At 36.7% G+C, this 14,639-nt stretch overlaps 2 protein-coding genes across 3 annotated transcripts; both read right to left on the reverse strand.

The window, feature by feature from the left end:
• Positions 1–1,700: 1,700 nt before the first annotated feature.
• LOC113725028 (uncharacterized) lies at positions 1,701–5,098 on the reverse strand. Its single transcript, XM_027247991.2, has 6 exons — positions 4,677–5,098; positions 3,574–4,190; positions 3,000–3,192; positions 2,760–2,824; positions 2,250–2,460; positions 1,701–2,182 (listed from the first exon to the last, which is right to left on the reverse strand). Exons 1-6 carry the CDS (start codon positions 4,818–4,820, stop codon positions 1,820–1,822), a joined length of 1,593 nt encoding a protein of 530 aa, XP_027103792.1. The 5' UTR covers positions 4,821–5,098; the 3' UTR covers positions 1,701–1,819.
• A 1,820-nt stretch (positions 5,099–6,918) lies between these two features.
• LOC113725029 (uncharacterized) lies at positions 6,919–11,853 on the reverse strand. Of its 2 annotated transcripts, none has more exons than XM_072073405.1 (6): positions 11,106–11,853; positions 9,714–10,288; positions 9,399–9,591; positions 8,832–8,896; positions 8,344–8,554; positions 6,919–8,029 (listed from the first exon to the last, which is right to left on the reverse strand). In XM_072073405.1, the coding sequence occupies exons 1-6, from the start codon at positions 11,289–11,291 to the stop codon at positions 7,994–7,996; spliced, it is 1,266 nt and encodes a 421-aa protein (XP_071929506.1). In that variant the 5' UTR covers positions 11,292–11,853; the 3' UTR covers positions 6,919–7,993. The 2 variants fall into 2 exon arrangements, with proteins under 2 accessions (XP_071929506.1, XP_027103793.1); XM_027247992.2 differs by having other exon boundaries at positions 6,919–7,963; positions 11,106–11,847.
• Between the last annotated feature and the right edge of the window lie 2,786 nt (positions 11,854–14,639).

A 14,639-nucleotide genomic window follows, 5' to 3' on the forward strand; every position in this document is an offset into this window, starting at 1 on the left:
ACCCCGTGTATGCATATCCCACGATGGAAGGATGTAAAGCCAAGAAGTTAAATCAACTTTAAGCTATAAAAATAGGTGGATGACATAGGGATGGAAGCTGTTAATGCTCTGTTGACTTGCATTGCAGCTTTGGGGCTCATTAAAGATAAACTACGGCTAATTGGTGATGGTTCCTCGTCAGCAGGTAACTCAGACTCAAATCCGGTGGGAGTAGGCACTTGAAAGTCACCCGGCCCCTAACTAATTCTCGGGGTTGGAATTCTCTACATTGGATTTCTCTCCATTGGTCGCTCTATTTCAATATATTTAAAGGGTATTGTTATTCACACTTCCCCTATTTATTTGCACCGTTACTATCACATTTTCATCTTGATGAGACCATATTACCCCTACCCTGATTTCTTTTCCTGTCCTATCTTGTGTTCGCATGCAAGGAAGTTAGGCACAATTGCGTACGTGTTCAAAGGTAAAAAATTTAATTTTTGCTTCTCTTTTTCTAAATCTACATGCCTGTTTTTTAATTTATTTTTCATATTCTTATTTGAATTTCAATTTTGCAGATTTTTGATGAGCACAATTGAGCTTTCATTGTATCATCTCGATATCAGATGCTGTTATGCTTTTGTTGAAATATACTAGAAAGTTTCACTCTCTCTATAGTGGCTATATGAGCTATTTTTAGTAGATGTTTTAAAGTATTAGTATCCTATTTATAAGACGTTGTAGTTATACTTAGTTTTTGGTCATCTTAGACGCTTGGAATTTATTTATTTATTTGGGCTTGAAGTTTGGAATCTGTTCATATTATATTGCTAGATTGATCTTTGGCATCATATAATTTCGTGAAGTTTTATAGAAAAATAAATACATATTAGTGACAATATTAAATTAGCCATTGTCATGTGTAATGGAATAATTAATTGGTTTTAAAATGTGAGAGAAAATCTAGAAAAGTTAACTCATAAACAAAGAGATGAAATTAGGGAAGGGGAAATATGGTCTTATAAAAAAAATATGGAATACGGGGAGTGCAAATAATATATGGAGAGTACAATAATATTACCTTATTTAAATTACTTTATAAAATAATTCGATTGTGTCATTACTTTTCTGTTAATCGTTAGATCAACATACTAGAAACTGATATTCTTTTGAGAATATTTTGACATTCAATTTATATGAAACATTTGAACAATGAAGAATGAATCAAAATTTATAATGGTTAAAACAACAAAATTTAGTCAATTTCATATTAAATTTTATGTATAACTTATACCAGTGATGAAATATATTATGAATGGTGTTGATTTTCGAAAATAATTTTTAAATTAATTTTATTAGGATCTAATGGGGAGAAATTCTCTCCATTGCAATGAAGAGGAGTTTAGCCCACTAATCCTCTACTTCCACTCTTATGGGACAATGCTACACTTCGTGAGTCATGCTAATGGGGTAAATTTATACTGCCAGTTCAATTGACTTTGGCGACAAGTCGGATTTTATAGTATCGTATATAGGAAAATTAGTAAGTATGTCCCTAAAGCAGTAAGTTTAATCACAAATAGAAATTTACGCTTTCAGTAATCAAACTTACTTACTCCTTGACAAATTTTATTTTTCTTTAAATTGAAGGAAAAATTTTGCTTCTTTTTTGAAGAAACCCTCAACCTTTTCAAATTTTAATAAAGACTTCTACCACATGCAAAAATGAATTAAATTAAAAAAGGTCTGTCCATTTTTTATGTGGATTAAAAACGTTAAAATTGGTTAACGCTTATGGGCAAAAAGAGGAAGCAGGCAGAAAGGTAAAAATGCATAACTAGTTATGCTTATTTCGAGCGTCCCAATACTGTTTCTCCAACGTCTCAGCTTGCTTCATTGAATTCTCTTTTCTCTCCAAAATTGAATGAAGAGTTTGTGGATCATAAGGCGGAGGCATTGTGCATGGCGGTGCATCGGATGGGCCTCTAGCAAAAGTTTCCATCATCATTTCCTTCACCAATCCCTGTGCAGGACAAGCCATAAACTCGGAACAAACTTCGACCGCTTCTCGAGGAACACCAGGCTTGAATTTCAATAGCTTAGCGTATCCGCTCAACAGGTGAAACATGTAGTCATACACGTAATCCATCTTCAACTCCTCTTGTATGAAACTGCTTGCTGCCTTCCCAATGGCTTGTGCCTGTCGTGTATATGAATCTTTGTAAATGAGAAAGGTTGGCCATGGTGCAAATTAAGCCATCAATTACCTCTTGCGGGTGGGTGTTGCCCCAGTCAACAGCATGCTTTATTGATCTGCACTTGTCATCATTTCTTATCGGCCAGTAATGCTCCAAAGGCATCAAACTTCTTGCAAAAAAATCGTAATAACGTGGCTTCACTAGTAAGGTCAGAGAATCACAGGCGAGAATGTACTTCTCACTCACAGACCATCCAACGCCTTCGATATAGATTTTGTATCTGTATATATGGTTCGGGCAGTTAGGAGTTACAAGATCAAAGTTCAACTAAAGTAGGCAAATAGCAGCTATCATTAAACCTTGAAAAAGAAGGGTCATGTGTAAAAAAAAAAACAATGCTACACATCATATCACACACCTTAATAAGAGTGAATTTTGCCCCTTATATTCGAACTAAACTAGTGATTGGCTAGAGTTAATGATTACCATGTACAGAGTAACAAAAAGGCCAGAAAAGGGATCAACCACAAGCGAAGACAAGAGATGGCAAGCAGTAATCACCGTAAAGGTCTACTCTACCTGTGTGTGCATTGGCTTGCTAAGTCAGATTGTTTGTAACCTTGCTGCTGCTCACGAATCCAGTCCTATACAAAGTATAATCTGTGAGATCTTTATGCAATTGACCTTTATGTTAAAATCAATTATAATGAAAAAGAAGGATAATTTAGTGACACTGCCAAATGGGACTTTATTCTAGAAACGTGTAACTCCAGTTTAACACTAAAAAATGCATCGCCGAATAGAATGAGGTTGTGGTACCTGAGAGTAAATGCGAGCATTCCAATCTTGTTTGTCTGAAACGTTGCATTTTGCCATATCCAACCTGTTTCGTGCCACTGCAGGGTTCCCCTTCCAGTAAGCATGTGGCTCCCTCTCTACCCATCTACTCCTCTCATTCCCTTCTTTTAGATCCTTTGACAATGACTCCCATGGCTTTATATTCAGCTCTGGCCTGCAACATTTTTTCTCACGAGTAAACAAACTTAAACCCCACGTTCTTCGATACAGGTAAAGCTAACTCCTAAAAAAGTTTTTCTTCTTCTTCCTCTTTTTTTTTTTTTTTTTTTTTCCAAAAGAAAAGCCTAGAATGATAATTCAGAACTAAAAGAAAAATGCTCGGCGGTTAAAGTCTTCTCAATGCATTTCTCATCTTCGATCCCACATGGATTTTCACACAAGAATCTTTGTACTGGAATAAAATAGAGGGGTAGTGATCATTAGACGAATCTGTTGCATCGTACGTATATAGCTTTTTCTTCTTTCTTTTTAAGGAAAAAAATTTAAAGAATCTGATTATGTCTGTAGATGCATGCCAAGAATAAGCAAATCGTACCATCCCCAGAATGACCAATCTGGAAAAACAATGTCCAAGGAGGCATCATCTCGACAGTAAGCGAATAACGGCGGCGGGGCCGGTGAATTTGGTCCGCTTTGAACTTCCTTCATGATAGCCGGCCGGTCGTTGCAGTCAAACATGAGTTCCAGATCAGGGAGTTGACCTGGGTACTTGCGCAATAACTGAAGAATCCCCCACAACGTAAAGGTGTCTCTGCTATGATGCGACCTCCTGAACTTCTCCATGTAAGCCCTTCCATTGACTATAACCAATCGGAAATGGGCTGTCTTCCTAGCCATGCTCAGCATCTCCAACGTAATTCCTGTTTCTCTCCATGGCCATAGGTCTTCGTGGATCCAACGGAAGTAATCTGGACACGCAGGTTGAGGAGGACTTGTAGCAATGTTCTGATCTTGTACGAGAAGCTGTGATGGGTAGTAATTTGCTGGGCAGGTCCGCTTCGAGATTCCAGCTGTGCAGTTAAGCGGGATTTCAACTTTCTTTACGGGGAATTCATCAGATTGGGTGGTTTTCTTGGTATACTCTCTACTGTGGTAGTTGTGAAATGTTATGCCTGTGAATATGGAATGCTCTGAGTAGTTTTGAGCAATCGACTGCACAAGGTTAAGAAAATTGTAGCGTCAAAATCTGAGTTCTTAAAATTTTTTTTTTTTTTTTTTTGAAGGGAGTTCTTAATTTTTTGTTCCCGTTCTCTAATTAGCATCTAAATCATGGAAAACAAATGGTTTAACTTGAACCTTAATTAAGTTTACCATCATAAATTCTTTACGTAACTAGCTTGTACAACTGAAAAAAAAAAAAGAAAAAGGCAACCGTAATTGGTAATTGTGGTAACATTTGGGATTCTGCATAACAAGGAAGGAAAATTCGCACTCAAGAACTGGTGGTGAGTAAAAGAATGCTCAAACGTTTGGTACCACTGTATTATAATAAGGCTGGGTATGATAAGGAAAATGATCAGTCTAACAACACAAATCCCTGTAAAGTGCAAGTACAAGCACAAGGAATGGGGGGATCGACCACAAAGCCCAAACAACAAAAAGGAGATAAGTAAGGTATGCAGTGAGAAAGTTACGTACGGAAGAGTCAAGCAGGCGCGTGTAAACAATTGCGGCAATGGAGAGAATGATTAAGAACAAAAGTGGCAGTACAGAAGATCGCCAATAATGCTGATTGCGAAGACGATGCTCTTTTATATGTGCTCTGTCTTTAATTGCCTGCATTCTGCAACTCCGACTCCGACCGATCCGCAGCTTACAATAATGCTTGCGACATTCTACAATAATATCTTTTCGTTTACTACCTATTTGAATGGTTTCGGAATCTAATCTAAGATTTAGGTTTGAACAGAGCCATCATGCTTAGAATTTTTGCGAGGTCAACTAATTTTTGGGAAAAACAAGCTGGATCTGGAATTCTATACTGCTGCTAACGGCGAACTGGAAGAAGAAGCCATACGAGCGACGCCCAAAGAGATAAATCCGAATTGCGCGAAGAAGAGAAAAAAAAAAAAAAAAAAAAAAGAGAGAGAAAGAGCTTCTTGGAACTTCGGACTTGATTTTGTTGCAGCTCCAGCTTATCGTCTACCGGTTATGCGGTACGTAGAATCAAATTATTGGCAGGGGATGAGGACACACAGAGAAAATGATTAATGGCAGGGCAGAGGACATACAAAGAAAATGATACGTCATCGGATTGCCGACTACGAGTATATCACTACCAATAAATTTTTTGTAAAATTATGAAAAAAAAAAATAACAAGGCCTTAACAAAGCCAACTTTCACGTTATTGCCGTTTGTTGGAAAAAAAAAAAAAAAAAAAAGAAACCAGCTTCACGTTGAGTCGATGCATTGAATAGTATTGGTATCTTACGAACGAAGAATCTGTCACTTTCTATTTTAGTACTGCTTTTGTCATTGGGATTTAAAATTTGACACCTCCTCGAGTCCACGATTAGGACTACAAACGAGTCAAGTCCAATTGAATTTTGGGCTAATCGAATCGAATCTCGACTAAATTTTATCAAATTCGAACTCGACTCGAACTCAAAAAAAATAAAATAATTATTTTATATTTTAAAAAATAAATAAAATAATATTTTTTCTTAATAAATAATAAAATATTAAGGATATATATGTAATTTTACTATTAAAATAAGAAAATAAAAAATATATATACACTTAAAATAAAAAAATATATATGCTTAAAATAAAAAAAATATTATATATATATATACTTGGCTCGCGAGCTAACGAGTTTAATATTTTGAACTCGAGTTCGAGGTCGATTTCGACTCGAGCCAACTCGAGCTCGATATTGATCGAACTGGACTCGAGCGGCTCGATTCATTTGCAGCCCTATCCACGCTGAGCCGTTTCTATGGATTTCACCCATCGCAGACGTTCTGTTCAAATATACATCACCCACTGTAGTTATCGTTTCTCGTCAAGCAAGTTTTCATGTAACCTGTACCGAACATATGGAATAAATCATTTTCGTGATCTTGAAGAAAAGATTCTTTTTCCATTTTGTTTTGAAACACTAAAAAACATAAGATCCCATTTGTATTGCTAGTTTTTAGAGTTTTTATACAGAAATATACTGTAACTATTTGATACACATAAAATAAACAAATTATTAAAAAATATATTCATGAAAAACATAAAAAAGATGATCTAGATGGAAAACAATGGTTTAATACCCCAAAAAAATATATATAAAAGAGGACTCAAAATCCAACTTTTGTCCGAACAAAGACCCATTTGGCGAGTGAGTTTTCGAAATGTTTGTTTAAAATTTTACTGTAGAAGTTGTAAAAAAAAATTTTGAAGTGTGTAAATTTTTGAATATTTTGAAGTGTATAATTTAAAATTTTTAAGAAGTTTTTAAAGATTATTGTAACTAAAATTATTTAAAATTTTGAAACAAACTAACTTGGCCAAAAGATTGCTTGCCAAACAAGGCCTATGCACAGACAAGGAAAAGTGATTAATCAGCCACTAGAACTAATAATGTAGCTATGAAATAATATCCAGGACAAAATAAGAAAGAAAACTGAGGAGTACTAGGCTCCTAGGCAAAATAAGAAAGAGAACTAATACAAGGCTCTCCCTCGTTAGCTGGATTGAGTTTTTCAGGGTATGACATCTAAACAGCCATTCTCTAGTGTTTTCTAGTTTACGGAATCATCGAAAGCTCGGTCTCAGCTTCGCCGTGTGCTTAAGTTGTTCGTGTGATATTTTTATATGGCAGGCAGTATTTGCCGGAAAAAATAGAAGATATCAATAAATGCTTCAGCCACGAGAGAGAGAGAGAGAGAGTACAGCTGGAAAGTACAGAGGATATATCAATATATGCTTTAGCCACGAAATAGAGATAGAAAAAGAGGGAGGGAGAACATCCATACAGCTGTCTATGTTTTCAAGTTCCAATCGAACAGACAGATCCCCCACGTAACATAATTGAGTAATGATGCTACAGATTACCGGCATTTACCCCTGCTGCTGCTTGTCTCAGAGAAATGGATTGCGCGTAGCCATGTGGGTCATGAAGATGGGCCTTTCATGTAACGTCCGTGCCTGTGCGCGTGGTCCACAGCCATAAGCCTCGCTACCCATGGTCCATACACCGAATTCCGGCCTAAAAGTCTCAATTTCAAAAATAATTCACCACCAAGGCCTCCGTCTGTCTGACATAGCATTGCTCAAGCGTGCGAAGCCCCCCTCTGTTATCTGTCATCGTCTGTGACTGAGATCGCATCCCACAGTTAAACTTCACGTTCGTCTGCTATTTAATGGAACTTCAATTCGGCCTGTGTGCTCCAAATACTCTCTCTATAAACTGTAAAATATACACTTGCTGCTGCAATGATTGAACAGAGACATCTGCTCGGTTGGTTTTGGGATGTATATCTTTTGACTAAAAACCTGAATGTGCACCATTTTCTATGCTAATGCACATTTTTATATATAAACAGGATGCAAAGAAAACTTGCTCTAAACCCTAAACACGCTTGCTTCTATGATCCCAGTACTGTTGTTCCCATGTCTCTACCTGCTGTATTGATCTTTGTTTTCTGTCAATTATAGAATGAAAAGTTGCAGGGTCATAAGGAGGCGGCATGACGCAAGGAGTTTCGCTGCTGGGGCCTCTAACTGTGGAATCCACCATGAACTTCTTCTCAAATCCCTTTGCAGGGCAAGCCATCAATTCTGAACAAAGTTCAATAGCTTTTGGAGGAACACTAGGCTTGTATTTGAGAAGCTTTGCGTACCCATTCAATAGATGAAACATGTAATCGTAGACAAAATCCATTTTCAGCTCATCTTGAACAAACTTACTTGCAGCTTTACCAATGGTCTGCGCCTGTGATATACGTCAAGCAAAACACAGTCCTTAAACAAATCTGCTCAATAGCTTGTTATCAAGATTCTGTTAGAATGACCACAACAATGGTAAGATAAAAACACAAGTTCCACAAGCAAATGGAAGGAGTAACTAATCTTCTATACTCTGATCCAAGCAAAACTATCAAATTAGTTAAGCATTTTCACAATCACTGATAAACTACTGCTATCAATTAACATGTCAAATATCAAAAGGCTAGCCTTGATTTTAAATAGTGATAAATGAACATGCAGCAGAACCTCAAGCCGATCAATATAAATTTTCCTCCCATATAAGCTATAATGGTACAAAAAGAGATGCAGTTTGAATCTTGCAAGTGGTCTGAATTAAGAGCTTACCTTCTCCTCATTGCTACTTCCCCAGTCAACAGCATACTTTATAGATCTACACTTGCCATCATCCCTTATGGGCCAGTAGTGTTGTAAAGGCATCAAACCTCTTGTAAAGAAATCATAGTATCGAGGCTTCACTACTATAGTTACAGAATCACAGGCCAAAATGTACTTCTCACTGACTGACCATGCAGATCCTTCAATATAGATTTTATATCTGCATCGTTCAGAGAGGAGGGGGGAATCAATTGAATTCTGGATTAAGTAGACAAAGCAGCACATAAGTGATAAAACCATTGTGCGAATGCTTGACATGCATATGTTTGGGCAATCTATTCAAGCACGCACCAACCACATAAATAATAACTAAAAAGAGGAGATGTCATATAGAAGATTTTTTTTTGGGGAGGGGGGGGGGGCTTTGGAAATGGAAAAATGAGCAACAGTTCCCGGGTAAAATGAAGACATCAAAGCCAATTTAAATCATCTCATACTTGTGGATGCATTGGCTTGCCAAGTCGGACTGTTTGTAACCTTGTTGCTGTTCCTGAATCCAGTCCTGTTAAGAGTATAGAATGCCATAATTGTTAGCATTAATAGATTGTCAGTAATAGTTTCTAGATCTCTTCTACAAGTTTGGAAAAATCCATCTTAGATGCAAATTGGCAGTAACTAAAGAATGGTGCTTTCTATGGAAAATCTAGTGATGATTCCTCGTTCATAAGATAAAACAAGTGCAAGTTGAGGTCTTCCATGTATGAGAGGCCAATTTTAGAAAATGGCAAATCCACCAGAAATATTACCAAATAACGTGTCTTTCCTCGTGGATACACACCTTCGCTTAACCGAAGCCTTCCAGAATTAAGTTACATAGCTAAACTGCTCAACTTTAGAGTGTGCCATTTTGCATTTGATCATAGAACAAATCAAGAATATTTTTGTACTATGGCTACAATGCAGAACTGCTTATACAAGATGTGTAAAATCTTAACTAGTTTTTGCAATGCAAGCTTCTAGATGATGTAAACTTTGTCCGGGTATGCAAAAACTAAAACCATTACCTGAGCATAAACACGAGCACCCCAGTCCTGTTTGTCTGAAGCATTACACTTGAGCAAGTCCATCCTGGTTTCTGCAACATGGGGGTTGCCCTTCCAATAAGCATACGGTTCCCTATCCACCCATCTACTCCTTTCATTCCCTCGTTTAAGATCCTCGGACAAAGCCTCCCAAGGCTTTATATTGATTTCAGGCCTGGAAATTGTTGTTCCATTAAAGAAAAATCAAAATTAGCTCGTCAGGAATCCTGATTGATTGTGCTGTTGTAACCACAGAAACGCCTACAACAACGCAATGGAACAAAATAAAGTTCGTACCAACCCCAGAATGACCAATCTGGAAAAACAATGTCCAATGTGGTATCATCCCCGCAATAGCGAAACAAAGGGGGCGGAGCGGTAGCATTGGGCCCATGGTACGTATCTTTCTTGATAACTGGCCAGTCAACGCAGTCAAACATGAGATCCAAGTCAGGAACTTGACCCGGGTACCTTCTAAGCAGCTGTAAAATCCCCCATAGAGTAAAAGTGTCTCTACTTTGAAATGCTTTTTGATAGGTCTCCACATAAGCTGTTCCGTTGAGTATTACCAGTCGAAAATTGGCCGTCTTGGAAGCCGTCTTCACCATGGCTCTTGTAATCCCAGTCTCCCTCCAGGGCCATAGATCTTCATGGATCCAACGGAAGTAGTCCGGACACGTGAGCTGTGTTGTGGTTGAAGAGGGGTGAGGGTTTGGTTTTGAAAATTTTGATGGGTAGTAATTGGGTGGGCACGTCCGGGTAGCGTCACCCAGTGAACAATTCAACGGGATTTCAAGTTTATGTCTATGGTTTTTGGGGTTTACGGGGATGGTGGCAAAACTTGATTTCTTTGGGGAATTCACAGAGAGTGACTGCCAATAGTGAAATGAAATCGAGTATGAGATAGTAGTAGCAAGTGAATAAAACAAACATTGATTAAGTTTAAGTGAGGAAACAAATTTTATTCATATGTTCTTGTTTTATTATCAAACATGTCTGAATTCTTATAGATTAAGTTTAAGTGACGAAATAGGATATGAAACAGGACCTTAATCTCAAAATTTGCAATATTCAAATGCAACCATGAAAATATGAATAACTTGCCTCTTTCACAACTATAAATTGACAAAAACAAAAAAAAAAACCTACATACCGTAGTTACTTTCAGTGTGTTTGGATTGTAAGTTATTTGTCCAAATATATTTGTTTACATCATCATTATAATTTTCAATACACCTTTTTATCTTCCCAATTATCTTTTTATTTCACATACATCGTATCACAGAAAGCGTTACATTAAAAATATCTCAAATAACTTACAATCCAAACACACTACTTAGTTATCAGTTCAATGCGTTAACTTCTATTTAACCAAAAAAAATAAAAATAAAAATTGTGATGAATTAGCACCGCAAAAAGGTTTTTACAGTTTTACTGACCAATAAATTGTACGGAAAATAAAAAAGTAAAAAACTCTAGGTACAGTAATAAATACGAGTACGATGCAACAAATTCCAAAAATTTTCAAGTTATTCTTGCAGGGTGATAGGCGTCAGAGACAGATGAGCACAATGTACTCTGCGGCAGTGAATTATAGTACTGCAGTAGCAGAAGACTAGAAATCTGACGGCTTGTCAATTGTTATACTTACTGTAGCAGAAGCACTAGAAATCTGTTATAAGTACTTACAGTAGCAGAAGAATCCAGGAAACGCGTCGAGAAGAAGGCTCCGATGCACAGAAGAATCAAGAAAAATATCGCCAGAGACGATCTGGCTACAGTGTTCTTAGCTAGCAGTCTTGGAAGCCCGATCTTCTCAGCGGAATGCCTATACTGCCCTGATCCGTTCAGCATACTCTGCACTTGCTCCCTCATCCTTTACCACCTCAGTTTTATCTCAGCAACCTCTCAGCCGGCAAAACTTCTCCCGTCCTCTTGCCCTTTTTAAGCTGCTTAGCTGAATATAATTGCCTTACTAGCCACCAATCGAAGAAAAATTTGCAATGGTTTTTTGAGATTAGCGTGCAACAAAAGGGAAAAATGAAGACTTTGAATTTGAGATGCAGCTTTACACCGACACTGGCCCAGAAGGGAAAAAGTGGGAAAGGAAAAGAATTAGTAGTATATGATGAAGGATGATGCTGCCCAGCCAATTGCCTAACTCTGCGGTTTCTTCACCGGGCCAATCCTCTAAGTAACTGTACAGCGGAGAAGAGAAAACAGTAGAGGACAAGGGGAGTATTGATCGAAAAAATTGCCGTTTGGAAACTCAAGGAATTAGAGAGGATTAAGCAAAAAAAAAAAAAAAAAAAGGATGCGTTTTGGCGAAAGTTCTCGAGGGTAGCTTAGAAAAACAACGCCGGACCCAAAACGTGACGTAGTGCGAGTCTCGTGATTCCTGGCGACTTTTGCTTTTTCTCACATCAACAATCAAATTGTAATCCGCCTCGGCGCCTGACGCGTGCAATCAAATTATAGGATTTATAATACTACTAATTTACTACTCCTATCATTAGTATATTTTATCCATTAATTAAAGTAGTGTCCGTTGAGATCCTAAGGACTGGTTTATTAATACTTTGCTAAATTGTGTGTTTCTCCGAATTTTTATAAATTTTACCCGAGATTATTTGGAAGATACCAAATTTGTTTCGCATCCCGAAAATAAACAAAATTAAATGACAAAGGCAGCCGCGTAAACCACACTCTATTGCAGTACAGAAAGTTGTCCTTTTTTTTTTCGGGGAGGTAAAGATCATCTATCTAAGGCTCTGTTTGTTTGGACTGAAAATCTTTTCCAGAAAATATTTTCTTCAATTTCTGGTGTTTGGCTGCAAAAGAGGTCAGGAAAATTTTTTCCAGTAGAAAATCTTTTACATAACTTGGTGTAAAATGACTTCCGGAATTAAGATACGGAAGTTAATTTCCGACGACTATCGTGACTTACTAGTCTCCTTGGTACTTGACTATTGTAAAAAACCATCAAGTACTACATCACAGAGATCAAATCAAGAGCAACATCCCTGCACTTGCTTCTGCAAATTCCACAACTTTCCACCTCTTCGAGCTCCCTTCTTTCTTATGTTCCTCCCTACTATTCATTTTCACTTGCTCCACACAAACACATTTATGGATTATGCAATTCTAGATCTAAATTGGGCTTTACATTGAGAAGCTTTGGAGAAGGAAAAAAAAAGTGAAGCCAATGGAGGCAGGAGGAATACTTTTAGAAGAAGAGTTAATACAATAAACATCAAGTTACAATTTTTAATTTCTTATAATGGTTCAATCAATAATTTAAACTTTTTATTACAATGATACTCAACTAGGTTTGGGAGATTGTGAGTTCTTGGTTATGGTCTTTAATTTATTTTTTGGGACTTGAAAGGATTTGGATTGGGGATTGTTTGTGGTGACTGATGAGGTGGGTAGAGGTAATGATAATTAGTAGTAGCAATTACCGAAAGAGAAATCCGAGGACAATATTATTGTCGGAGGATTTTAATTTTTTTGGAACATTATCTTAAAATTGCACCAAACACCAGAAAATGAAGGGAAAATTAGATATTTTCCAGGAAAGCATTTTCATTAAAAATGTTTTCTTAGGGAAAATATTCTACATTGAAACAAACAGACCCTAAATGACTACAAAAACGAATAATTTTGGATTCTCTATTATTTCATTTTATTTACATCTTATTCACACACACTAATTTGTTTGCATCATTAACACATTTTTCAATCACTTTTTTATTTCACATACATCATATAAAAAAAGTGATACAATTTTTTTTATAAAATTATTTTAAATAATTTACAATCCAAACACACTCAGTCTACTATTTCAAATGGTACAATGTACAGAAAAAATATCACCCGAACAAATATTTTCTACTCAACCTAGACTTATAACAGGATTTGAATCCTCTATTTGACTTGTTTCAAAAAAAAAAAAAAATCTATTTGACCATGGATAAGCTGCGTCTCACGGAACTAGTATACTTTTTTTTTTTTAAAAAACGACAACAGTTGTATAATCTAATTTATTCTACATTAAGGAGGAGGGAGCGGATCTAAGGAGGCTCAGAAAAAATTTAGAGGGAACTGAACCACCACCGGATCAAACAAATGCACAACATACTGGCCTGAATTTTTTGAAACAAATCACTTAAATATGACATTTTGTCCCTTTAAAAATTGTTCATCAGAATGTATTAATATAATGCTAAGTCACCGGGCGGGTATGACGGGTGTTCCGGAAAGGAACGGAGTTTCTTAACGCTGACGAAACGACTTACCGAGTTACCGGACGTGGCCTTTGTTCCTGTTCACCTTGCTTATCGCTGGAATAGTTTATACCAGTATTTTAAAACATTATATAGTAGTAGTATCTTAAAACAATCTCCCAGAGAGAAGATGAACAGCTGTAATTTGTACTGAGAATAACTATGGACACTGTTGAAAGTGTTTAACACCTTTAATGACCGGATGTTAGTCCCGTAATGAACGCATTATTGAAAATTTTCCATGTTCACCAAATCTGACTCACTTATTGATCATGTCAGAGATGGAGTCAAGACAAAAATTATGGGACCCATTTTTTGAATTTGGTGTCTACAAGACTATTGGGCAAAAAAATAAAAAATAGATAAAGGAAAACGAGCCAAGACCAAGAGGCAACAAGTGTGGGTGGGATGACTTATGATTGGTGGAATTGGTCTTTGGCGTGATAGTCATCAAGAGCTGAGCGTCTTTTAATTCTTTGGCGCATGATGAGGTTTAAATCTCGTCTGATGCATTAAAAGAAAGCATAATGAAGCGTATTTAAAATATTATTTTAAATAATTAATTTAACATTTTTTATAATGTAATATATATATAAAATAAAAAATAATTTAAAAATGTATTTCAGATGATATTTTGCAAATAAGGTAAAATCTCCACTTGTCTGATTTCGAGACAACTCTAAAAAAAGAAGTTATGACTGGTGTAAGCAACTGTAAAAAAAATAAAAAATCAGAAATCAAACCTAAACAAGAGAAGTAGAAAATGGTAAAGGCAGAAAGTGTGAATGCAAAAGGTGAATGTGACTTGGACCGAAACGAAAATGGTAAACAAGTGTGGATGCATGTTTTGATGGTTCCATCTATGGTGGAAAGCTGACCTGCCTATGCACGGTGGGCAGAACCACTACAATCACAACAACTCAGCCTGGGACCATTG

Source organism: Coffea arabica, chromosome 2c (assembly GCF_036785885.1).
Source record: "Coffea arabica cultivar ET-39 chromosome 2c, Coffea Arabica ET-39 HiFi, whole genome shotgun sequence".
Taxonomy (NCBI): Eukaryota; Viridiplantae; Streptophyta; class Magnoliopsida; order Gentianales; family Rubiaceae; genus Coffea; species Coffea arabica.